The sequence below is a fragment of the Ursus americanus genome, chromosome 9 (genome assembly GCF_024610735.1).
Source record: "Ursus americanus isolate L20-20 chromosome 9, mUrsAme1.1.p, whole genome shotgun sequence".
In the NCBI taxonomy this organism is placed as follows: domain Eukaryota; kingdom Metazoa; phylum Chordata; class Mammalia; order Carnivora; family Ursidae; genus Ursus; species Ursus americanus.
The window spans coordinates 3,311,073-3,337,939 of record NC_142135.1 but is presented as its reverse complement, the minus strand read 5'-3'; the positions used below and the strand labels follow the sequence as shown (position 1 = coordinate 3,337,939).

At 50.9% G+C, this 26,867-nt stretch overlaps 1 protein-coding gene across 3 annotated transcripts in view; it reads right to left on the bottom strand.

Moving 5' to 3' along the window:
* Positions 1-26,867, bottom strand: part of AGO2 (argonaute RISC catalytic component 2) — a 111,527-nt gene that overhangs the window by 29,364 nt on the left and 55,296 nt on the right. For all 3 annotated transcript variants that reach the window (XM_087864591.1, XM_045778062.2, XM_045778061.2), the window contains 8 exons: positions 15,379-15,499; positions 7,168-7,349; positions 4,990-5,126; positions 4,090-4,224; positions 3,200-3,287; positions 2,360-2,507; positions 1,597-1,716; positions 1,347-1,469 (listed from right to left, as the gene is read on the bottom strand). In XM_087864591.1, coding sequence (XP_087720717.1) covers positions 1,347-1,469; positions 1,597-1,716; positions 2,360-2,507; positions 3,200-3,287; positions 4,090-4,224; positions 4,990-5,126; positions 7,168-7,349; positions 15,379-15,483 — 1,038 coding nt within the window. In that variant the 5' untranslated portion in view covers positions 15,484-15,499. The remainder of the gene's footprint in view (positions 1-1,346; positions 1,470-1,596; positions 1,717-2,359; positions 2,508-3,199; positions 3,288-4,089; positions 4,225-4,989; positions 5,127-7,167; positions 7,350-15,378; positions 15,500-26,867) is intronic.

Sequence of the window (26,867 nt, the reverse complement as noted above, 5' to 3'; positions counted from 1 at the left end):
GCAATCTTGGTTTGACCACCTAAGGGCCACGTAAACTTCTATTTCTAGCCATCTCTCCACTTACTTACGAAAGGGAATCGTACACTCTTCTGCCCAGGGCTTTAAGAAGGGTTCAAACAGGTGCTATGTTTGCACAGCGTTTGAACACGGCAGGTGCCCAAGTGTGCTGAGAGCCAGGAGGCCTTGCTCGGAAGGCCTCCTTCAGAGGACGGGGAACCCCACGCAGAATACCATGCAGTGAGAGTCAGAAAGAACAAGCCACACGCCACACACATATGGAACCATCTCCAAGACCTCTGTGGGCTCTAACAAAGTTTCAAGGGAAAAGAAGCATATTTAATGTTACTATTTGCACTGAAAGCGATGAAAACACATGCGAGTAATTGCTGGGCAGCATTACAAAGAATTAAGAGAACACCAATCACTTCCTGGGAGAGCGAATGAGGCCTGGGGAGAGAGTCTTCTTCCTGTAATGCTCTGTTTTGCTGTGTTGTGTTTTGTAAGTGGGCTCCACGCTCAACGTGGGGCTCAAACCCACGACCCTGGGATCAAGAGTCGCACGCTCTTCCCACTGAGCCGGCCAGGTGCCCCCCCCCCCATAATTCTTTGTACGTTTTGAACTTCCAAACATTTTAAAAAGCAGAACTTACGTTTTACAATAAGAAAGGAAACAACCCTACAAAAACCCTTGCTACAGGTCCCGAGGACGAGGGTAAAAGGTAGAGCCACTCGAATGCTTCCATCGGAGCTCGCGGGCGAGTGAGGCTAAGGCCCCCAGGCCCTGCCACCCGCCCGGGAGAGCTGTGCTCCACATCTGGGGGCCCGGCGCCCGAGGAAGTGCACGAAGACCCTTCTCGTGAGCTCTGTAGGGCTCAACGGACAGGACAGCTTTATGATGTGCTAATGAAACCAGGAACCAGGCATTGCATGGGCAAAAACCACCAACCACCTGAGTGACGAACAGCTCTGTCCGTCACCAAACAGCTCCAACACCAAAGTTAAAAAAAAAAAAAAAACAGAAAAGAAGTATAAGCTTCTGGAAAACAATTCATCAGTGGTAGAGTGCCGAAAGAACAATGCTTTCCAGATTTTGATAGGATAATAAAAATCACCTTTTGAAAAGATAAAGGGTAATCCTGAAAATCCTCAGCAACTCAGTTCCTTACTCAGGCCCGTCCGTGTGCCGGCTTGGATGCGAGTGGCAAGAATCCCTTCCCTCTGCCGCGGTCTACACCTCAGGCAATGTTTCCGATCGAAGGGGGTCAAAAGCTGTTGCTCCACCATCGCCTGGCAGACACACCCCGCAGACACCCAAGCACATCCCCCCAGCCCTGCCCTCCACGTACCCTGCCCCCGTAGAGGATGGAGGGCGGCTGGAGGACCCTCCCGGTCACGTCTGTCATCTCGTCCTTGACCATGATTCCAAATTCACGAACATATGGATCTGTATTAAAACTTGCACTTCGCATCTGAAAAAGGAAAAAAGAAATAAGCCGTGTCTGTCCCAAACATCAGGGGCTCCCTTGCCCGGTGCCACGTAGTGCATTCCCCACAGTGTCCCCACCCCCGGGCTGGCCCCAGGAACGTCATGCTCACCAGCTTGCTAATCTCCTCTTGCCGATCTGGCGCTGACCTGGCCGTCGCTCTGATCATGGTTGAGGTCTGATTGTCGGTGAGCTTTTTGATACATCTCTGTCCTGCCACTATGTTACAGACCTACAAAGGAGAGACAGACAGGGTGTCGGCCCGGTGCTGGGGGATGGGCAGGGGTCTGAGGCTGAGCGTGGGGCCCTGGCTCAGCCTGTGACACATCGATCTCTTATCCACACATAGCGAGGCACCACGCAGACGCCGTGGTGGCCACCCCTGAAATCCACCAGGAACGGGCTGCCCAGGGGCCCCCAGTTGGCTCCAGAGATCTTCCCAGGTGAGCCTGGCTTGGTACCAACATGCGTTGGGAACCTCACAACATGGGACCGTGAAGCTGCATGCTGATGGGGAGCAGGCCAGCCTTCTGGACCAGGGCACAGGAAAACCAGCTGGAGGTTTGGGTAACTGGACAAGTACAGAGAATTTAAAGCACTAACAGAAAACAGTTAAAACTTGGGCCTCGATTTTAGCAGTTCATCTTTCCCTGGGCCAGGATTTTTCCAACAAGCAGTGAAGAAATGGTAGCTTTTCTGAGCATCTTCCACCCTGTGCAAGGGGCCTGCTGGGCACGGTGGGCACGTCCTCCATTGGCCCACGAATCCCTCGGGAGTCACCACACCGTTTCATTCGTGGGGAGGCAGGCATCAGAGGGGCGTCACTGGGGGGCTCTCCCTCCAGCCCCAGAGCAGCGCAGACAGGAAAGACTTGCCTCGAGGGGAAGGTAGGTGTGTTTCTGCTCCTGTCCAACTTGTAAACATGGGAGGTGGGGGTAGCGCAGAACCAGCTTGTGCCTGTCCTTGAAGTACTGGGCCACTGTGCACTCCACCGTCTGTCCGCTCTCCTGCTGGAGCGGGAATCTAGGGAAGCGAAGGAGGGGCTCAGGCAGCAGACCCCGTGTGCACCAGCTCCCCGGGTCTGCCTGCTGAGGGCTGAAGAGGGTGGACAGGGCTGGGGGGGGGGGGGGGCAAATGTCCAAAGCACCTGCAAGGGGTCAAAAGCAATCACACCCTTCGGATGTGCAGTTTGTAAACTTCCACATTCTCTCCAGAGTTGGGAAATAGAAAATACTGACATGCATGTAACACGCAATCATCACGGATCACAGAGGTCTACAGTTCCTGTACGGCACTGAGCACAAGTGAGGGCCACCCGGAAAGGCCTGAGCACGTTCCAGCCAACTCGGACCCGAGCACACGGCACGAGACGGACGCCCCAACACTAGCCATGCCTGGGAGGTGGGGGCACCTGCTCCCTCCCAGCACTTGCTCAGCACTGAGGATTGGAAAACAAACAAAAGCAACCCTCTCTCGCCTGTAAAATTCAAGAAGGAAGACTAACAAGGAGCCACCAACCCCTCCCCACCCGTATAGCACAATTTCACGATTTTACTTCACAAGGGCCCGGGTGGCTCTCCTGAATCAAAGGTATAGCTCCAGAATTTTGAACGAGAATGAAATAATCCTCTCCACCAGAAGGGTCACTGCTCTGGAGTCTGGACGCCAGTGTGCCCATGCAGGGGCTGCTCGCAGGGGCGGGCTGGGCCACTTACGTTTGGTGGCTGGCGGGCCGCCGGGTCACGTTGCAGACGCGGTACTTCCTCTTCATCTGCCCGCAGTGCGTTATCTCCACCTTTAGACCTGGCGACACAGAGAAGCCCAGCCTCAGGGTCCAGGTGCGCCTCGGCCGAGGGGAGGCCCCACCTCCCGAGCGCCAGCTGTCGCGGGAGCCGCCCTCAGACCCCGGGGCAGGGCGCTCTGGTGCAGCTGCAGGGCTGCCCAAGCCCTGGGGGGGGAATTCTGCGCGGGGCCCACCCCACCCGCACAGACGCCTTCTGCCCCAGAAATGCCACGGCCAGAGGCTGGAGACTGTTCTTAAAGATAAAAGAGATGATGTCGGCTCAGCAAAGACTCTGTGCTTCCTCCAGGATTATTTTTAGCAACGGGGACTTCTGATGGCCTTTAGGAAGCCCTCAGAGGAGGACAGGTGTGGGGGGGTGAGGGCGACAGGTGCCGCCGACTCTCCGCGGCTGGGCGGCGGGGCCCGAGTCAGGCCGCAGCACTCAGGCTGTGTTTCCTTGAGTGGAAACCAGGCTCGCTGGGTACAGATGCCGCCAGGGCTGTGAGGGCCACATGACAAGGCGTGAAAGCGTGCTCCCCATTCCGGAATAGCACAAGGTACTGGTTATAACAACAGTGCTGCTCTGTGGTCCTGGAGTCCAGTGACTTGGATGCCACTGGTCACTGACCCACTCCTCACCCTACACGGAAAGCTATTTGTTTAGAAAGTTACTATTCTCGTGCTGAGAAATGGGCTTCGTTCATGTCTGTGCTGATTGATCTGACGGCTAGCCATCTCGCCGCCTCCGTCCCCCAGGAGCTCAGGAAGTGCAGCGAGGGGGAAAGGCAGGGCCTCGGCCCGATGTGCAAGGCAGTGACCCACCTTTGATTTCTTTGGTAAACTTTACCCTTTGGGAATCTGTCAGAGGTTTCTGTTGTTCTTCAATACTTTTAAAATCCAAAACTTCACAAACAAACTCGATTACTGGCTGTGCCTTATAAAATGCAGTTGCTGAGACTATAGGTGGGAAAAAAAGAAAAGTAAAAGTGGATGTGAGGTGTGCCCAACAGTGCCCCTTCCAGGCCGGCCCCCTGGCCTCTGTTTCCCTCCATCCCCGGGGTCCACCTCTGGGCCTTACAGGTGGCACAGAGCCAGAGGGGGCTGCCCGGTACTCCGTCTGCTCAGGGCCCAAAGACAAAGTCACCCTCTGGGAATAAAATTAGGTTTAAAATGAAACCCCACCAGATCACAACAGCCATAACCTTGGATTTTCTGACTGCCTCCTGGTGCAGATCTCTCTGAAGTTTACTGTTCCTTGCGTGATCCAACCCTGAGTCTCCCAAGAGGGCAGGGCACCCTGAACCCAGAGGACACCAGCCGGAAGGCAACCGTCCAGGCTGGCCCCTAGCCAGCTACCCCGGGCTCCTACCAACCAGGCTGCAAAATGAAAGGTGAGATGGTGGGCGGGCCTAGTGGTGGGAGGTCCGTTCACCACCCCCAAGAAACCCTGGCTTTTCCTGGTGGACACCCGCAGCAGCATCTGGGAAGGAGTCAGGGACGCAGGCCCGGCTCAGCGCCCTGAACCTCAGTCTCTGGAGTGGGCCCTGCAGGTGGCTCTGAGGATCGCATCTCACAAGCAGGTGAGGAAGGCCAGGTGTGACACAGCATCTGTGGCTCTGACGGAGGCCACGTCTGGAACTGGCCACACAGGCACTCCCCAAGGTCTCGGCCCCTCGGCAACGCTCCAGCCCCACCCACGACAGAGACTGGAGCTTTGCTTACCATCAATATTTAACATCATTTTCCAAAGAGAAGGTCGGACGGACTGATGGAAGCCAAACCACACTTCCCGGCCCCCGCCAAGGGGGTTGGAGCAGCCCTCGGACGCCGTAAAAAAGGAGCGGCCCACGGGGGTGTACCTGCAACAAGAGACCCCCGTCTGATGAGAAGGAACAGGCTGACGCCAAGTCCGCTGTTCATCGTGACAATCCAGCAGGCAAACACTCACACTCGCCAACGGTTCCGCGTTTCTCTCCGTACGGAACCACGGTTACCGAGGTGCACTTCGTAGGCGTCCGGGGCTGCCTCTGAGGAACGGTTTAAGCACAGCCTCGGGGACACGGGGCCTCAGCACGCAGCTTCCTCACATGAGCTGGTCTCCCACCCGCCATGCTTCTGGACCCCAGACATGCGCTCTGGCTGTGCAGGGCCTGGGGCACACGGGGTGTCGCTGGCTGCGTCTCGTGTTTCTGACCCTCCCTCCCCTCCCCCAGGCTCAGTGCTCTAACGTTCATCCTCTAGGGCTTATCTGTGCACAGTGCTTCACATCTTTCCAGAACAGGGCTGTGTCGCGTGTGCAGGGACAGCTGGAAGGAGCGTCTGCCAAGCATCTGCCACAATCAGGCCGAGGTGGCTGGACCAAAGCAGCCCCGGGCCCGGGGGAGCCTGGCTGCTTTGCCCAGGACCATGTTGGGATGTAGCACCCAGCATCTATTCCCCACTCCATGCAGCAGTTCTGCAGGGGAGGCTCTCAATATGGGGGGTGGGCGTGGGGAGGAGCTCGGCCTCCCAAGCGGGATGGTAAGGTGGGTGTGTGAGAAGGGCCTAGCTGTCCACGGTGCGCGGAGGGCAGGAGGCCACCTGCGTGAAGCAGACACCTCTCAGTGCAGCAGCACCCACGGCACCTGGTCGTCCGGACGTGTCATCGCTAAGGATCCGAAAGGCAGGTGCGTCTTCTAGGGGCTGTATTAGAGACCCTACAGTCTGCACTATGAACTGATTGTGGGGGTGGTCCTTCTCTCTCCCCCTTACACATGTTAATCCTGCCACTTTTTCTATTATTTTTCCAAAATGAAAGACTTTCCTCCTGACTGTAAAACTAACATGGTAATTAATTCAAAACTCAGAAAACAAAAATCACAGTAATTTCTGCCACTCGTTTGAAAAACATATTCAACGTTTTGGCAACTGCCTTTCCAGATTTTTTTTTTTTTTTGCACCCACCTGCCTTCCTGCCCACCTTCCAAGCAGTAACAGATTACACCCCAGAGGCCGGGGGGAGGATCCCTGCCCGGAGTGACACCTGCCTGTATTTGGTGGCCCCCACCCAAGTCTGGAGACTGAGAACACCAGGGTCCCTTTAAAATCCAACGAGGCACTCCAGAGCACCTCCTCTCACACCTACATAAGGGATAAAGGGAGCCCCACTCCCCCCTCAAATCTTAGAGCTTTGTCAGTACGATGAGAGGTCAGCAGGGAGGCTCATTTCTCCTGTCACTGGTTCATTCAAACAGTTCTCGAGGCCCTGGCGGGTGCCACACACATGGGAGGAGCGGGTCGTCCCAGGTCAGAACCCCGAGGTCTGCATGTGGCAGACTGTGACACAGGGAATCAGTGCAGCCCCGCCACCTGGTAGAGTGTGAGCCGTCCCAGGAAGTTCAAGGGTGGCGATTTGTGGGAGAAAAGCAGCCCCGTGGAATAAACCAACAGTCCGACGCATCGTGTCACCTGTGGTCTCAGAGTCCTCCATGAGGTGGGTGCTCCGTCAAGTAGGATGCTGGGAACATTCCCTACAAGTCCTACCGTGAAGCCACAGACACAGCACATGCTCAGAGTATGGGCCAAGTGAAAATCATGCCCAGTGTGCACAAAGACGGGCAGGCCATCTTTTTGTGCCAGGTTGAGAATTCTGATTTCTTTTTTTTTTTTAAGGAATCTCTGCCCAACGTGGGGCTCGAACTCAAAACCCTAAGATCAAGAGTCACGTGCTCTACTGACTGAGCCAGCCAGTGGCCCCTGGTGATGTATTTTTGTATGAAAAATGTTCCGTGTTGGTATCGCTATAATTTTCATCACAGAAACCCATGACCGTCACCACCCCTACTCATCCTTGCAGAGATTCCATCTTCTCCGGGTAACACTCAGGGTCAGAGCAGATGCGCCCACTTCCTTGGTCCTCACCTCATGGATGGCAAATGCCTCATGACCACATCCAGGGCCTGGATCGTCTCAAAGGGGACGCTGGGCAGCCGCCCCGAAAGTGCATCGTGTAACGCCTGTAAGCTCACGCAGGACACCCACTTAATGGACACCTTGAAGATGCGGTCTTTTCCTTCTCCAGGCAACGTGACCTCCAGCTCCACCTGTGAGGAGATCCAGAGCACACGGTTACTCACACTTGTCTCTTAAGAAGCTACTGGGAGGTCAAAGGTGGTGGGTCAGCTTCCGGAACACTGCTGGGTTGGAAAATTCAGCTCGTCCATTATCCCACCAGGCACGCATGTGACAGACGTGGGACCCGGGCTTTCTGCCGGGCCCTGCACACAGAGGCAGCCTGGAGAGGTGAGCATCAAGAGACGGTACCATGAGGAGGCACTGCCAGACCCTACAGAGCTGCTCTTCAGCCTGGGGGTCCAAACAGGGCGGGTGGGGAAACGGGCAGGGGGCCTGCGAGCTAGCCGGGGGTCCTGGAGACAGACTTCCCAGTGGAACTGAACACACTGCAATGGGTCTGAGGGTTTGCATTTTCTGGGTCCCTTCAGAGTCCACAAGCTAGGTTTGCAGTGACTAAACCATGAACAAAAAGCCTTCTGAGGACAGACGTGTGGTAAAACAGCCGACTGCCAACACCTGCTATTCCACACCGGGGCACTCCCGCCTGCAACGAACGCCTCCACCTCTCCTCGGACTAAACAGGGTCACAAAGAAATTCTCCGAACAGAATGTGGGTGCTGGGGACTCGCACTGGGCTCTTCCCCGCCGATGTTTTCAGAAGCTGTTCTATGGGACAGTCCTGCCCCAAGGGCACCAGCACCCCCAGGTACAAAACATGTGGAGACAAGGAGAATATATTTGCAAATGATATTACAAATAAAAGACTGGTATCCAAGATCTACAAAAAACTTCTCAAACTCAATACACGAGAAACAAATAAACAAATCATAAAATGGGCAGAAGATATGAACAGACACTTTTCCAATGAAGACATACAAATGGCTAACAGACACATGAAAAAATGTTCAAAACCATCAGGAAAATTCAAATCAAAACCACACTAAGATACCACCTTACGCCAGTTAGAATGGCAAAAATTGACAAGGCAAGAAACAACAATTGTTGGAGAGGATGTGGAGAAAGGGGATCCCTCCTACATTGTTGGTGGGAATGCAAGTTGGTACAGCCACTCTGGAAAACAGTGTGGAGGTCCCTTAAAAAGTTAAAAATTGAGCTACCCTATGACCCAGACATTGCACTACTGGGTATTTACCCCAAAGATACAGACGTAGTGAAGAGAAGGGCCATATGCACCCCAATGTTCATAGCAGCATTTTCCACAATAGCTAAATCGTGGAAGGAGCCAAGATGCCCTTCAACAGATGACTGGATTAAGAAGTTGTGGTCCATATAGACAATGGAATATTACTCAGCTATCAAAAAGAACGATTTCTCAACATTTGCTGCAACATGGACGGCACTGGAGGAGATAATGCTAAGTGAAATAAGTCAAGCAGAGAAAGATAATTATCATATGGTTTCTCTCATCTATGGAACATAAGAACTAGGAAGATTGGTAGGAGAAGAAAGGGATAAAGAAAGGGGGGTAATCAGAAGGGGGAATGAAGCACGAGAGACTATGGACTCTGGGAAACAAACTGAGGGCTTCAGAGGGGAGGGGGGTGGGGGAATGGGATAGACCAGTGATGGGTAGTAAGGAGGGCACGTATTGCATGGTGCACTGGGTGTTATATGCAACTAATGAATCATCGAACTTTACATCAAAAACCAGGGATGTACTGTATGGTGACTAACATAGTATAATAAAAATATATTTTAAAAAACTCCAAAACATGTGAAGACAAAAGCTTCAACTTCAAGACCCATCAGAATCTCCTGGGAAGAAATTAAAATTCTCAGCCAAGCCTCAGAGTATTTGCCACAATAGTGCCCAACGGTCTCCAACAGCTCTGTCCAACAGAACTTTCTGTGATAACAGAAACGGTCTCTTCCCGTGCTGCCCAGAACATCAGCCACTGGCCCAATGTGGCCGCTGAGCACTTGAGATGTGGACAGCATGGCCAAGGGACTGAATTTTCAGCTTTGTTAACTTTTCATGAATCCACATTTACATGGACACGTGTGGCCAGTGGCTGGCGTCCTGGACAGTGGTGGGGAGTGTGCCCCAGTGACTCACTCCCTGAAGCAGACAGTCTCCTCCCAGCTGTGAAGTGCCCCTCGCCCACCCGCCTGGCTCCTAGTGGCGCCCAGACCCACCTTCACCCCATCACTTCAGTCCACCACTTACGATCCGCCACTCGCCGTGTGGTAACTGAGGAGTACGTCCCGAACACACAGCAAACTCAGACCCCACTCAGTTGGTGACGGAAACAATTCTGACATTTGCCAACAATACTTCCCAATATTTATGGAATGTCTAATTTGACAGGGCACGGATTGTATACATTTTACTCTTAAACACCCAAAGATCCCAGTAAGGGAGGCTTTATTCATGACTTTTTATATATAAAAATACAGATGCTCAGACTAAAGGTCCAGCCCAAGGCCACACGACTATGAAAGGCAGAGGCGGGCTGACTTCAGAGGACAGTCCACTCCCCACGTGCTCACGGGGTGCTGTCACTGTCAGGGCAGCACAACACAGATGCGCCTCCCCAGGCCCCCCAAGCCTGCAAGTCCCACAAGGAAGAGGTGGCAAACTCCTGGCCAGGGGTCACATCTCAGGTCAAGCGTTGCAGCCGCACCAGCCTCCTCCCTGCCCTCCTCGCTCCCTCTTCACTCAACAGGCCTGGAGGCCACTCTCAGCTCCTGAGGAGCTCCTTCCCTCACACACGCACTACACCATGTTCAAACGTCCTGCGAGCCACAAGCAGACTGCACGCACCAAAGTCACCTGCACACTCACGTCCCAGAGGACACCCGCCCAGCAGCACCCAGAGCACCACCACGCCCAGCAGCCACTAACTGGCCGTGGCCTGATGCCCAGCGCGGAGACAGCACTGAGAGAGAACAGACACTTCCAGGACACTGCAGTAGGATCCCTTCCAGAAGGAAATGACAGCCAGGAAGACCAGAACCACACTGAGCGGTCACCTCACACCTGTCCAAATGGCTAGAATCAGAACGATGAGAAAAAGGTGTTGGCGAGGATGTGGAGAAACGGGAAACGCTGCGCACCGTTGGCGGGAACGCAGCCACTGTGGGAGACAGTATGGGGGGTCCTCAGTAAGCGAAGAGCAGGAGTAAGATCCGATCCAGTGATGCCACTCTTGGAGTGTTCCCCGAAGAAAACGAAACGCTAAAAGAAAAAAATACATGCATCCCTGTGCGGATCGCAGCATTATCCACACCAAGACAGGAAGGCAGCCCAGGCGCCCACGGACAGAGCAGTGGATAAAGAAGAGCAGCTGTCCGCACACCCTGGAATATTGCTCGGCCGTCAAAAAGGGGTATCTTGCCATTTGCAACAACAGGACAGATCTAGAGGATATCATGCTAAGTGAAACACACAGAAAGACAAACACCATACGATTTCCTTTATATCTGCAATTTAAAAAACAAAACAAATGAACAAACAGAAAGACAGAAGCAGACGTGTAAATACTAAGAACAACTAGTCACCGGAGGGCGGGGGTGGGATGCTGGGTGACACAGAGGAAGGAGAGGAAGAGGTACACACTTCCGGGGATGACCAGTACAGCATGGGTAGCACGGTCGACACCGTCACATGTTGTGTGGTGACAGGTGGTGACCACACTCCTACGGGGAGCGTCTCATAACGTGCAGAACTGTCGAGTCTCTGTCGTACACCTGACACCAATACACGTCCACTTTACTGCATGTCCACTTTACTCCAATTAAAAATAAAAGTCTGAAAATGCACCCCCCACCCAGCTCTGATCCTGCGTGACTAAGATCGGCAGCCACCGGGGCTCAGGCAAGGGGAGAACCTGTCCTTAAGGAGATTGGAGTCTAGCCTCAAGCACAAATGATGTTTCTATTACATGATGAGGCATTCGGATAAACAAACCGAACTTTTCCTTGCAAGAAAAGCACTGCCAGAGCATTCTGCCATGTCAATTAAGAAAATGTGAAAAAAAGTTAAAAAGTGGTAATTACACAAGGTGATGGATGTGCTGATTAACTTAATTGTGGTGATCATTCCACAACATGTACGGATATCAAATCATCACGCACACTATAAATGTATGCAATTTTATTTGTCAATTACACCTCCATAGAGCTGGGGGAAAACGTCTCTATGAGCAAACTAAGGGGGGGGGAAGAGGGGGGTGCATTTTCCTTCAGCAAAAGATACTTCTAAACATGTTTAAGTGGGTTCCAGCCCAGCCTCCTCTTGGCCCCACACAGAGAGAGCAGAACGAGCTGCAGGCCCTGTGAGTCTCTGCCAGACACAGTGCCTCGAGAGGCTGCCTGGCGTGGCTATCTGACAGCTTTGGGACAGCGGCGACTTCAGAAGAAATGCCCCATCACGGGGCAGGGCGGCGCTGGCCTTCAGCTGTGACACAAGCCTGAGGACATCCTCATGTTGGTCTGGGCCGCTGGCCAGCAGAGTCCGTCCACAACCAAGATACTCTGATCCCTGAACAACCTGCAGCTCTCAGTCCCCACAATGCAGCAGCCCAAGACCACTGACTGGATGTGGTGGGACGCAGGGGCTCCCGGCTCTGCTACCTCCTGGGGCCTGACCAGGGCAGGGGGCTCCCCTGGGCTCCCCGGCTGCACCCTGGCCTAGAGAAGGGGGAGCCGGCTGTGAAGTTCAACCTCTCCAGACAGAACAAAGCCACACACTCAAAGTCACCAGGCTGACGGGGTCCGAGCTGCCACGGGGAGAGCCCCGCGCTGGTGCCCACGTGCGAGGAGAGGCAGAAGAGCACCGTCAGCAAGAGAAAAGCTGTGGATGGAGGACGCAGGTGTTTTCGACAGGGTTTTCTTGTCTCCAACTCGGCTGTTGTCTGGCTAAGGCCCCGTGAATTCACCGCTGCCTGTTCTGGAGAAAAAGAGGCCGCACAGGCAGGGCCCCAGGGCCGCCCACTCTCTGGGCCAACTCCAGACCACAGGCCCTTTCCCGGGACGGGGGGGGGGGGCGGGCGTGCAGGTCACGTTTTGGGTGAGATGTGTGGGGGAGCTGATACGAAAGGCCATCTGTTACTGCTCAGCAACCAATCTCTTCAAAAACCCAACTGTCGTCCCTCCAAATCACTTTGGACAAAACCACCGTCCTTCCTCGTCCGTCTGCGAGGGATGTGGGGCCTGAGTCACCCTCCTCAGTGGGACCCACAGGCACAGCACGCTGGCTGCTCGGCCAGGTGTAAGCCACACCTGCCAAGCACCTCCGGCCCGGGCCAGTGGGGTTCAGGCACTTTGACAAATGCTGTGGCTTTACTGGAGGGACCCTCAGCCCTGAGAGGCAGCAGAATCGCCCCGAAGAGCAGACAAGGCCGAGTAGACCCTTTACCTGGATGTTGCCCAAGGAAGGGACCAGACGGATGGCTCCCTGCCCTTCCCCTCCTGCCTGCCCTCAAACCTCCGACCCTCGGAGCCAGCGCAAAAGCCTCTCTGCCCTGCCCAGAGCCCCCAACACGTTTTAGCTCAAGTCAGCAGTTGGCGGGTTTGCGCTCGCGGCCCCGGCTGGATGAGGGGCACAGAGCTGTCCAGGCGGGAGAGCCAAGACGTGTGTTTCGTGCAGGCATGCCCTCCCTTCCACGCGGGTGTCTTACCCATTCGAGCTGTGCCCTGGCCTGACGTGTCATGCCTTCGCTGAATAAACAGAGAGAGACTGTAGCTACAAGAAGCTGAGACCCAAAGCGGGGCCCCAGGCTGGACCCCACTGCCAGGAACAACCAACAACATACATTCTGACCTCGCAAATCACATTATGTTACTGCAAAGAGGGGCTGGGAGTTAAACCCAAAATGGTGATCAACTCCTACAACTTCTTCAGTCTCCATTCTGAAACGTGAGGGCCTGGCCTGGGCCGCAGCGTCTCCCAGCCCAACTGGAATTAGGGTGCGTGGGCTACTTAGCAGGAGAAAGGGTAAATGACAAGCGCTGCCTTCCTTGAGTAAGGGCCACAGGCCACGGACCACGTTTTGTGTGCAGACCTGGGGGAGCCTCCAGCAGACACAGGTGGAGGACTCTGACTACAGAAGTGCCCACCACTCAAAGGAAAGTACTTCACAAAAAAAAAGAATAAAAGAAAACAACAAGGGACGATTTGCTACAAGAGGTGACTATCTGGGAGAAAAGGGGTCATGTTCTATCAGCCTTTAAACAGAAGAGATCAGCGTCTCCATATCACAACTGTTGCACAGAAGCTTAGACGTGACGGGAAGCAGTGGCCGGGGGCAGGCTCTCCATGCTCACACACAGAAGGCACAAGAGGGTGGGGTGAAACCTGAGAGCACGGAGGGCACACCCCCACCTCTTAGACCACTAACCACAAACCCCGCAGTCTCCGCTAGGCGCGTCGTAATTAAGTACTTGAAACCCTGATGACGCGAAGCATGATCTGGGACCAGTAGCATGGGCACCACCTGGGAGCTGCTTTTTAGAAATGCAGACCCCCCCCCCTCAGAACCTGCATCAGGAGCACAGGCAGCTCATCACTGGTGGAGATGCTCTCCCAGGGGGTGGATTCATTCAGTTTTCAAAGAACCTTGGGAGGCGGCTTCTGCATACCTCCCCCTTTCACAGGTGCGGCCCTGGGGGCTTTAAGACGGCTTCTTACCCAAGGTCCCACCACAGGAGAGGGCAACACGAGGACCTGAACCAGGTCTCTGTTTACCCCAGAGCCTGGTTAACTTCTACAAGAACAAGTTTCAAATGTGAACACTGTATCAACTCCCCCATCCCTTCTGAAGGAAAAATGTTCCTATGCCCCGCCTAGCATCTAATTATAACTGTGTACAGATAAACTGTGAATAAACTCCTTATGCTTTTTTTTCTTATACAACTTTAAACAAAAACAAATGTGCAAATTAAAAACTTCATAATAAATTTCAAATGCACCAGCGTGTTTCTTTGCAAGGCATGATCCCAACTCAGTGGACAGGCATGGGGTCCCGGGACTTCCTGCAATTCAGAATGCCGGTGTCAGTCACCCCCCGCCCAGCCCGGCCGTGCACCACTGTTATCTCGGGATCCCCGGAGACCAGCTGGTAAGGAGCCCTTATCGCCGCGCGGCCTTCCTCGGCCGTAACGTACTCGACCATTATCAGAGCACCGCCAAGTCCGAGCGGCACCGCTAGGCGCCCAAACCACCCAGTCTCCTGGCGATTCAGACGAGTGCAAGGAGCTTAGTCATGTTAAGATTATCAAAAAACGGAAAAGCAAAATATTTAAAGGCCAAGGAGGGTCTGCATCTTGCCGGCCAGCAGTGTGAGACTGTGAGCACCGAGCTACACTCCTTCCGAGGGACCCAGGGGCTTAAGAAGTTAATTGGGTAGGTCGCTCTCAAAGGGCATCAACTCCCTGCTCTCACTGGGACAGTTAAGTTACTTGTTTCTCTGCTGTGTTTTTTGTTTTTAAAGTCTGTGTGAAGATTATTTCTGAGTTGAGTTTTGCTCTTCTCCTGTTAATAAACAATACCCATTACCACCCTGGATCAGCTCATTTGTTGGAAGATGTGCCAAGTGACAACTTCTTAGGCAGAACTTGTATTCCTCTAAAGCCACGATGACAAAAACAGTAAGAAAAGGCGACATTTTAATACAAGCACTATCTGCAGTGGTTAATGGATCAGTGATGACCATTCATGGGAACACCGCCTCCGGCTGGACCTCTGCTGGATTGCACGGCCACCATCACACACATCCCAGCCCTGCAAACGTGCTCCTCCATAGGTCTTTACCGTCCCACCGCGTGACCTGGGCTCTGGTCTGACGGCGGTGTGCGGCACGGGTGCCCTGCGTGTGCAGCACATGCGTGTAGTTCCGAGCAGCTCTGTCTGTCTCTGAACCTGGCCAACGCCCCGCCCCAACGCAGGAGAGCACAACACGTGGAAAGTAGTTTCTACGGATCTCAGGATGGCGCACACAGCAACCGGCCGCTCTTTCGTCCCAGGTGATTTACTTTGTGCCAACACGTTTGAATTTCACTTCATTGCACATCGTCTGATCCAAACGCAACCCTTACCTTATCCCTCCCGATCGGAAGGGGCATCGCTGTGTAGAGATTCTTTCTTCCATCAAACACTGGTTTCCGATCCCCAAAGATCTGTGTTTTAAAGTGCTGGACCATATGTTCCACTATTTCCCTGAAAAGGACAGAATTCAAGCAAAATGTCAATAAAATCAGAGAAATGACACGCAAGGACAACATTCTTCTAACACCGGTTTATGAGCAATTTTGGAAAACCTATGGCTCCTCTCAGTGAGACAACTTTCAGTGTTCATCTATAAGGACTCAAACCAGAACATCCAGTGGGCTGACGCTTGCTCAGTCAGTCAGTCGGACACGGGAGAGCTCCCCCCACGCCGGGCGCCGTGCAGACTACATCCAGCGGACAGCACACGCACCCAGGACTTCCTGGGGTCCCTGTTCCCAAAGCTGGAGATGGGATGCCATGCGCCCTGCCGGGTGACTCTGCGGGACCTCTCAGCAGAGCAGATACCACCCCTCCCTGGTCGACACTGGGTGCTGGCTCAGCTGTGGCCTTGCTCTGGTCACTGTAAAGTCCGAAGATGTGACCCATGCCCAGGCTTTCCTGGGCTCTGTGTGACTGGCTTGGCCTCTTGTGCTGCTGTGATCTGCTGTAAGCATGCACCCTGGGTGCTGTTGCCCCTTCAGTCTGAGCTCCAGAACCCTAACGCTGACTCAAAGCCCAGGGGCAGCCTGACCCAGCCGGGACGCTCAGATGACCTCCAGGGCCATGAGCACGGAACAGGACCTTTGTTATGACAGGCACTCTGATGCTGGTACTCCGTGTTCCCCGGGCATCACAGCAGCAGAACGCCAATGAACACACAGAAACCGTTCTGTTGCAGGGTTCCATAAGCAGACTAGACCTGTGCCCTCCCCCGCCCACTGTGCCTGCCTGTCCACAGCTCAGCAGAGAGGTGTGCAGACACACATTCTGAATGGCCAGAGACAGGTCAACTATCCCGCTGGCGCAAGGCTCAGGGAAAAGCGATGCCCAACCCCCCCCACCCTCTCTGCAGGTTTGCTCCAAGACAGCCCCAGTTGGCACCTGTCAGCATTTCGGGGTGGCTTTGAGGCATTCTGATTTAGCTCCCCAAATACTTGACTCTTCTTACACACAATGCCTCATAAAATACAGACAGGAAAGACTATGACACCTGCCTGGCCCGCCAAAGGTCCCCAGTGAGGGAAAAATGCAAAGGATGGATAGCGAAGGGACTGGGACAGGCTCCCAATCTCAGTCACTGTCAGCAGCTCATGGGATGTGGGAGCGAGGGAGATGCACTCCGGCAGCAGAGCAAGTGGGGCGAGGGGAGGGACAGGACATCTGAGAGACTGACCCCAGCAGGGGAGATCTGAGCTCAGCTTCATTCTAAGGCTCTTGCTCTGGGGTAGAGCTTTGGTGATCCTGCAGGAAGCAAGAACTCATTCCATTCCTTTGCCAGAATATGAGGACAGCTGGCCTACAAAGTCTTTCCGTATTCAAACCAGCTTTGCCCAGTCGACCTTCAACTGTGCTAGTCACGCCAGAGGAGTTGCAGGCGTGCAGCCGATCCTGCCCAAACACCCACTGCCTAAGAGATCCTCTGGGCATCATCTTCTCTGACGGCTCCACCAAGAACGCACCAGGCCTCTGCCGCCACGTGGGGACCACAGCCCGGGCAGGTGAAGCCCCAACGGCAGCCGGGATGGCTCCAACCTCCGGCTCTGCCGTCCCTGACCAGCGGCCACGGTGCGGTCTCTTTGGCGTCTCCACACACTGCTCTGGGCCACCATCGGAGAGCGGCTGTCTCTAGACCACTGCTCTCCAAGCTTCAAAGATCCCATCTTCTTGGTCAAGACGTCACTGTCCACTCAAGCTCCAGACAGCTCTACTGGAGAGTTCTGGCCACAGCTGAACAGCGAATCATCCAACTGAGCAAATTTATTCTGGACGGAGTAGAGGAGCATGGGCTGGTCTCCCTTACAGACACGGGTGAGGAAAGCACAGCTGGTCCTGGGACGGTGCAAGGGTGGGGGCACCAACCCCCGCACAGAACTTCTGATCCTCCCAAACCTTAACTACTAGTAGCCCACTACTGACCGACACCGGCATCGGAGGCCATCAGCACGCATTCTGTGTACTGTACGTATCGTACACTGTATTCTTACAATAAAGCAAGCTGGAGAAAAGAAAACGTTATGAAGAAAATCACAGGGAAAAGAAAATACATTGACTCTCAGTACTGTATTCATTGAAAAAAATCCACATAAAAGCGGACATGCGCAGTTCAAGCCGTGTTGTTCAAGGGTCCACTGTATTAACAAACTGAGCCCAGCAACTCAGGAAAACTGACACCGTGTCCAAACGCTGGGCGGATACGAGCAATGGAGGGTTGGACTTAACGTGACAAAAGTAACCGGCACAGAACATATTACAGACGTCACGTAAAATCCACAGCTGCAACACTGCTGGAAGAGAGCACAGGAGAAAAATCTTTAATGACCCTCAGGACAGACAAAGATTTCTTAGAACACAAACAGTATGAACTGCAAAATAAATAAATAAATAAAAATTCAAACACATCATCAAAATTAAAACTTTTACTCTTTAAAAGCTACAGTTACAAAAAGGAAAAGACAAGACACTGGGAGTCAATCTTCGAGAAACACACATACATGTCTGACAGAGGACAGGCACGCATGATATGTTTTAAAAATTCTCGTAACTGAGTAAGACACACACGTAAACTTTAAACAACGGGAAAAGGATAAGAACAGACACACTGGAAAAGAAGCTACAGGAATGGCCAATAAGCACGTGGAAAGACACTCCTCCTTGGTCATTAGGAAAATGCTCACAAAACTACGAGGAGACCCCAGCACGCACCCGCCAGCTCTGGCTGACATCACGAGGACTGACCAGACCAGGTCGGTGAAGGCCAGGGGGCACAAGGGATCACAGGGTGCTGCTGTGAAGGACAACAGTACAGCCGTTCTACGGGGGAGAAGCTGGCCGTCTCTTATAAAGGTCAGTGTGTATTCACCACGCCATCTGGTAATACCCAATAGTTACAGAAGAGAAATGAAAACACAGAACTACACCAACACTTGTATGCAAACATCCGTAACAGTCCCAACCTGGAAACTCATATGTCCGTCAACTGGTGAACAGACCAATTAGGGCACAAGTTTACAATGGGACACTTATTCCACGTGTGGACTGCTAGGACGTGCAACACGGTGGCTGCATCTCAGGAAGGAGGGCGCCACAGAACGGGCCACATGGAGGATTCCATTTGTGGGAGACTCTCTCAAAGGCAAACATGAATCCTTAACAGAAGGCACCTGAGTGGCAGCTCTGGACAGGGCACGGGGAACTAGCTGCAAAGGGGCAGGAAAGAGCTTGCGGGAGTCAGAATGTTCCACACCTTCACTGAGGTGCTTGTTACATGTGCATACACATTTTTTTTTAAGCTCGTTAACTATAAACTAAAAATGGATGCATTTTGTTGTGATTATATCTCAATAAATTTGATTTATACTTTAAAAATCATATGTAGAAAAAAATTTTAATTATGATTATCTCAAAGATGTAGGAAAAAGCATTTACTAAAATTCAACACCATTCACATTTTTCTTTTTCTTAAGTTAGCAAACTAGGACCAGATGGACATGTCCTTTATCTGGTCGAGCTCTCCCTCCGAGATTCACAATAAAACGAAGATGCTGCTTTTGCTGCTCGCGTCCCAAGCTGGGCTGCAGACCACGGGCACACAGAAGGGTAAGAACGGGAGAAGGATCGTAAAGAGGAAAAACTACCACCACTGTGGACATTAGGGCTGTATTTGTTGAAAACCCAGACGAACCTGCAGAAAAGCTCAGAGTCCTTGCCTTCGTATCTGTGTAATCCCAGGGCCCAGCGCATCACGGATATGCCACGAACAAACGCACACATTTCCCCCCAGTACGAAGTCTTTATTTGTTTTTTTACTCACTCACTCACCCACTCATTCATTCATTTGTTCGCGCTCTCAGGTGGGTGGTGAGGCAGGAGAGGAGCTGGTGGGCAGGTCAAAGAAACCCAGGAAGCCTGGTTTCATGCAAGGAGGGAAGGGACTGGTATCCAGTATTCGCAGCACTGAGCTGGAGGCCACGCCACTCGTCTCCACGAACGCTTCCTACCCTAAGTTGAATCCAACGGTTGGCATGACAGTTCCACTCACGTACCAAACAGGAGCCACAGCCTATGCGCTCAGGAACTGCCAGCCCCTGGCAGAATGCGGCACACAGCTGGGGCTCGGTGCATTTCGGTGGAGGAAGGAAGCTGTTCACTCCTTCCAGGAAGGAGTCACCCCGATGTACTACAAAGTAGCCCTGCTCGGGTGACCTGTCATCTAGAACCCTGGCCACCACACGGACCGAGAGAAGACACCAGTCATCAGCCGCGTTCTGCTCCCATGTCTCCGTGGCTGACGCTCACGGCAAGGAAGGTGCCGTCACCGTGCACAATCTTGTGCAAAACATAAAGAGGGACCACACCACTTAACTTCTAGGACAGGTGCCCACTAACTGTAAAACACGGCGGCCCCTTCCCGTCACGAACACTGACCAGCTCCCCATGACTGGCCAGTGACTCACTGACCTTCCTTCCTTCCTGTTTCTTGGTCTCTCTCTGTTTTAATGGTGGTAATAAAGTAACATAAAACTTGCCATTTCAGGGCAACCCTCTCGGGTCTCCTCCCTCTTGGGGAGCTCAATAAACTTTGCTTTGCTGCCCACAAAAAAACAAAAAACAAAAAAACCAAAAACAAACCAAAAAGCAACCTGCCATTTCCATCACTGTTCCGCATGTGGCTCGGCGGCATGAGGCACATTCACACCGTGTGCACCGCACCGTGGTCCCCGTCCAGGACCACCTCTGCTCCTGCGGGGAAGGCCCGCACCCACGACACACTAGCCCCCTAGGGACTGGACCTGACCAGCTGCTCCTTAGCAACTGCTGGCAGACTTCTGAGAGGAACTCCCTGGGGACGTGTGACCTGCTGGGTCCCTGTGTTTTGTTCTTCCTTCTGACTGTGTTTGATCCTGGACAAACAGCTTCACCCCACATACAACTCCGGATACGCTCCTGACTTCACTCGAAAGGCGACGGCCCCCAAAGACTCTGTGCTCACTCTGCAGACCCCGCAAGAACACGGCTGCCGGCCACGTCACACGACAACGCCCTCGGCGCTCAGCAGCCGCAGGGGGGCGCCGTCATCTCCGTTTATGCCTGAGGACGCGGAGACCCGCGGCCACGTGCTACTGAGCGGCAGCGGCAAGACACACTCCGGTGGTAAGCGAGACATGCGGCTGATCCAAACAGGCCGGCATGCCCCCTATTTGCTTCGTTGGCCCTTTTGCCACAATTCTGGGCAAGTTTTCTCTTTAAAAAAAAAAATGCAGTCTTGGGGAGCCTGGGTGGCTCAGTTGGTTAAGCATCCGACTCCTGATTTCGGCTCAAGTCATGATCAGGGTGGTGGGATCGAGCCCCTCACTCAGTGGGGAGCCTGCTTAAGATTCTCTCTCTGCCTCTCCCCCTGCCCCTCCCCACTCACGTCCGCATGCTCACTCTCTCCCTCTAAATAAATATGCAGTCATTTCTTAATTCCTAACTACACGGGTCTTACATTACCACATCTTCACTGTCAACTTCAAATACAGGTAATGCTGACAAGTCTGCCTAGACCACGTCCTCATCTCAATCCTCTTCTCAGAAGCGATTTGATCATTTTCAAAACTATGCATTTACAAAAATATGTAGGTACATAAAAAGCAATACAGTGTATCATTCTTTTTCAAATGTATGGCATCAAACCCATGGTTTTGGACCTTGCTGTTTTCCCTCTAGGTGTCTTTGAGACCTTCCCTTGTCACTAGATACAAAGTGGTCATCAAGTCTAGAAAGAAGAGATATTATTGTATCACGTACCATAACTCATATTAACAAACCACTTATGACCTAGTTGCCTGTTTCCAGGCTTGATGTGCACGCTGCAAAGCTCCGGCTCGTTGTTGTCCACAGCCGCACCGCACCGCACCGCACCGCACGGAAGGTTACTCAACCATCCCTACTGACTGACTCAAGGATGGTTTCTCTTTTTTTTCCATCATAGTATTAGACATCCTTGTACATCTCTCTTTGGGATAAATACTTAGAAGTAAAGGACATACATACTACTTTAACTTTAACATATGTACTGTTCTAAAAAGTCTTGACCAATGGACAATCCCTCCAGTGGGCAGCACCCAAAGCAAACAGCAGGCTGTAAACAACACAGCCCGGCCACCGTACTTCCCACCCTCCTGCCACCCCCACCCCCACCCACTCCCAGGACACAGAGCCGTCACTTCTGCAGTGTTCTCCTAGGACCACTTGACAGAGCTCGAGAGGAACAAGCAGCGCAGGACCGTCAAAAGCAAGGAGCATGCCTTCTTTTTGTAGGCCATCCTGTGCTCTGAGCAGAGTGCTGCTACTTTTGACCCACTGCAACGGTTTCCTAGGGCTGGTGGCAAGGCCCACACAACCTGGACCAGCACTGTGCTCTGGCTACCCTGTGGGACCATCTCCGTAGCCACAATGATAGTGGAAGTAGGAGAGGTACCTTGCCTTATACTGAAGCCCTCCTCCAGCAGCCATTCGGTGAACAATGATGGATGGTATGGCCAGATCGAGGGCACACTAGGCGAGGACTCACAGTGACGCATCATATAGTACATGGATGGCTTTGCACAAGGCTTCAGGGTTACACTCATTAAACATCTACCGTGTGCACTGCACCAGATTGTGGGAACTCAGAATTAAGACACTGTCCTTGCTGTAACAGAGACTGTAGTGTGGAAGGAGAGCTAGGTGAAGAGATGGGGTGTTAAGGACTGTCTTGCTGGTCACTCCCAGGGGACAGAGCACACCATGAGCTCTGTGCTCTTCTTCTGTCTTCCTGTCCTACCCGGAGCCTCCCTCCAGCAGCACAGACTCCGAGTATCAGCAGTTACTAGCTGGATGCTCTTCCCCACTAGGGCCACGGACCATGTCTCTCTTGCCCACACTGCACCCCCAGCGGCACACTACCACCTCCTGAGTGGAGGGCTCATACATGTAGCTGGCCGTGATGCTAGCAAAGTTGCAAGAGGGAGGGATGAAGCGGAAGTGCAGCATGTGGGTTTTGGCAACAGGAAAACTTTACTTCCAACATTTTTCTATGCTATTTTGATGGGTAACAATTTTGAGATTGGACCTTAGCCAAAGTCCATCAGGAGTAATAGTAAAAGAAAGAATCCCGAAGGCTCACACATTTAACAAGGCTGCAATTCTCAGGTTGACTCAAAACCCAGAGGAGAAGCACGGCATGCTAGTAAGTGGGCTGGCCTTGGCCACAAAAATGCAGCTCAAACCCCATCTTTATTACTTTCTGTTTGACTTGAGGGAATTTCCAAACATTGGGTAACTTTAGAACCTTGTAGATGTAACTACAACAAGGATGTGGCAATACAGTCAGGTAAAGACATCAAATTTGAATCACCAGCAGCCTTTTTCTGTTGCCAGATGACAAAGCCTTAGTCATGTTTCCTTCCTGGTGGGAAAAAAACCACCACCATCACCACCACCACCAACAACAACAACAAACTATCTTGTACAATGGGGTGATGGCGTAGTAAGAGCCCATCATACCAATAAAAAACCCAGAAAATGTGCGTGCTTCTCCGGGCCCTTGCCCCACCTCTAAGAGTGTATTTAAATCACAGACCCACACAGTGTTTGCCTCAGGAAAACGCAGCAACAGACACGGCCATTCACAGACAGTCTCAAAGCGTTTAAGAATGGAAGACCGTCCGTCAGGAAAGCTGTTGAAACCAGTTGTGCCCAAAGTTTTTCTTCAGAAACACATGTTTTTAGTAAGCACATATTTTAAAGGTTCTCATGCGAAGAACTCATGGATCAAAGGGCATATACTATTTTTATTTTACTATTTATACCAAATCACCCACTAAAGAGCCTGGACTGGGATGCTGGGCTGGCTCAGTTGCTAGAGCATTCCACTCTCAATCTCAGCGTTATGAGTTCAAGCCCTACACTGGGCATGGAGCCTACTTAAAAAAAATAAAAATAAAGAGCCTGGACCAGTGTATATTGGTCACACTGAGCAAATCCAATTGTTTAGTTTTTTTTTTTTTAAGATAGAAGCTTTTTAAATTTTAAATTCAATTAGCCAACAGATAGTACATTCATTAGTTTCAGATGTAGTGTTCAATGATACATTAGTTGTGTATAACACCCAGCGCTCATCACATCACGTGCCCTCCTTAATGCCCATCCCCCAGTCACCCCATCCCCCCATCCACCTCCCCTTCTGCAACCCTCAGTTTGCTTCCCAGAGTCAAGCGTTTCTCATGGTTTGTCTCCCTCTCTGATTTCTTTCCAATCAGTTTTCCCTCCCTTCCCCCATGATCCTCTGTGCTGCTTCTTATGTTACACGCGTGAGTGAAACCATATAATTGTCTTTCTTTGACTGACTTATTTCACTTAGTGTATTACCCTCCAGTTCCATCCACGTCGATGTACATCTAAGATTTCATCCATTCTGACGGCTAAGTAATGTCCATTGTATATATGAACCACATCTTTATCTTCATCTGCTGAAGGACATCTCGGTTCCTTCCACAGTTTGGCTATTGTGGACGTTGCTGCTATGAACATTGGGGTGCAGGTGCCCTTTTGTTTCCCCACATCTGTATCTTTGGGGTAAATACCCAGTCCAACAGTTTAGTTTTATAAATAAGGGAACTGAATCCCCAAACATTCTTTCTCTTAAGAAGACTGTAATCGGGAAAAAAAATATTACAGCAAAGAGCACTTCATAAGGCACCAGCACAAACTGGGCAACCAATCTGAGTTCTCAAACTGCAACTGAGAATTCTGTTTCGGACCATGACAAAGTAATTAGTATTGGACTTATCCTTCCACCTTAACTACAAAACTAGAGAAAATATGAGACAGCTATTTTTGGCATTGAAAAACAGGCAGCTTAAGCCTGTGATTAGTGAGGCAAGGGAAACACATGAGGTAAGCCGTGCATCTGCTCTGCTGGGGAGCAGTTTCCAAACCACAACACGGGGGGCAGGGGGAGGAGCACCAGAGGGCAGCGGTCTCGTCGCACTGAGGAGATAGTGAGCAGAGTATGGTATGGGTCTGCAGAAGAGGTAGGAATTTGTGGGGCAAGGTACCAGAGAACACAGCAAAAGCCAGACTCCCTCAATGTAGCATACATAATGTTCAACAACAAAAATTTACTACGTGTGTAAATAAGCCAAAAGGGTGATATTAGTAACCTAAGGAAAAACCTGTTGATAGAAACAGATCCCGAAATGAGCCACATGTGGTAATTAGCAGACAAGGACTGCTATAAGACATATGCTATTGCTCTAAGTACATTAAAGGTCATTAAGAAAAATATGGGAACAATGAGCAAACAGATGGGGAGTCTCAGCAGAAAATGTAAACTATGAAAAAGAACCAAATGCAAAATCTACAACTGAAAAGTACAGTATCTGAATGAAAAACAATTATTAGACGATTACCACAGAAGACTGGGTACAACGACAACAACAAAAAGTGGAGGGGATAAAGCAATCTTGAAGACGAATCAATACGGATTATCCAAACCAAAAAAAGGGAGGGGAAAAGACACTTTTAAAAATCACAGGCTCGACGACCTGAAGACAATATAAAAATGACCTAACATACACATAACTGCAAACTCTAACATAGAGGAGAAAATGGGGCAGAAAAAATATTTTAAGAAATGATAGCCAGCATCTCACCCAAATGTCATGAAAGATAATCAGCATACAAATCCAGAAAAACTCTAATGAACACGGAGAAGGAAAAATACAAAGAAAATCACACTTAGGCACGTCAGAGTCAAACTGCTGAAAAGCAAAATTAAAACAGAAAATATTCAGAGGAAAAATGATAAATTACAAACAGGTGAAGTACAATAAGAAAATAAACTGAACATTCATCAGAAATGATGACTCAAAGGTGATATGATGACGACTTTAAGGTGTTGAGGGAAAAACGTAAATTTAGAATTCTACATCCAGCAAAAATCTCTCTCAAAAATAAGAAGGAAATAAACACATTTGTAGATTTCAAAAAGGTGCTAGAAGAAATCATAATGGGCAGACTTGCACAACGAGAAAGGCTAAAGGATATTCTTCAGGCTGAAAGGAAATGATGCCAGGTGAAAATACATATCAGCAGGGAACTAGGAATGGTTCATATATGGGTAAACAGACCATTTTCTTAATTTCTTTAAAGTAACAGCATTGTACCATGGAATTTATAATGTATATGTAAGTGAAACACACGAATAATAGTAAAAGGACAGGTGGGTAAACGGAATTACACTGCTATAAAACTCTTATATTTTATATGAAGGTCCAGTATTAGCTGTGCTAAGTCACAGCTGCACACTGAAGTCCGTAAAGCAGTCACTTAAAAAGCAAAAAGAGGTAAAGTTACAAACTAGCAGAGGGAATAAATGGAATAAAGAACATCTGAGAGCCCAAAAGGAGAAGGGAAAAGAGAAACACGAATAAAAAACAGATACAGGAATTTTAAAAAATAGCAAGATGGTAGACTTCAACCACAGATAATTAAATTTAAATTTATATTATATTTAAGCAAATCGAACATACACATTAAAATCCAGAAATAAAGTAAGTCCCTGTGATATGATATCTACGAGGGACACACACACAGGCTGACAGTACAAGTACGTACAAAGATATACACCAGCTAAACAGTAAGCTTAAGAATGGCTGAGACTGTATTAATAATCTGCAGAAAAGGCTTTTTATTTTTTATTTTATTTTTTTAAAGATTTTATTTACTTATTTGACAGAGAGAGACAGCCAGCGAGAGAGGGAACACAAGCAGGGGGAGTGGGAGAGGAAGAAGCAGGCTCATAGCGGAGGAGCCTGATGTGGGGCTCGATCCCAGGACCCTGGGATCATGACCTGTGCCGAAGGCAGACACTTAACGACTGAGCCACCCAGGCGCCCCCAGAAAAGGCTTTTTAAACAAGAAGAGTTACAAAACATGGAGAACACTTCCTAGTGATAAAGGGGTCAATTCGTCATAGAAGACAAAGAATTATAAAGGTGTATATCTAGTAACAGAGCTTTGAAACACATAAAATAAAAACAGTACTGAAGGGAGAAACAGACAAACCCACATCACGGCAGGACAGAAACAATGAGAATGGGTGTAAAGGGTTAAAACAATACTATCAACCAACCCCACCCACTCTTCGGAACCCCCACGTCCACCAAACCCAGGATACACTCTCTTCAAGTGTCTGAACAGATTTAAAAAAACAAGATAAATCACATGCTTAGCCATAAAATAAGTTCCAATAAATTTCAAAGGACTGAAATCTTACAGAGTATGTTCTCTA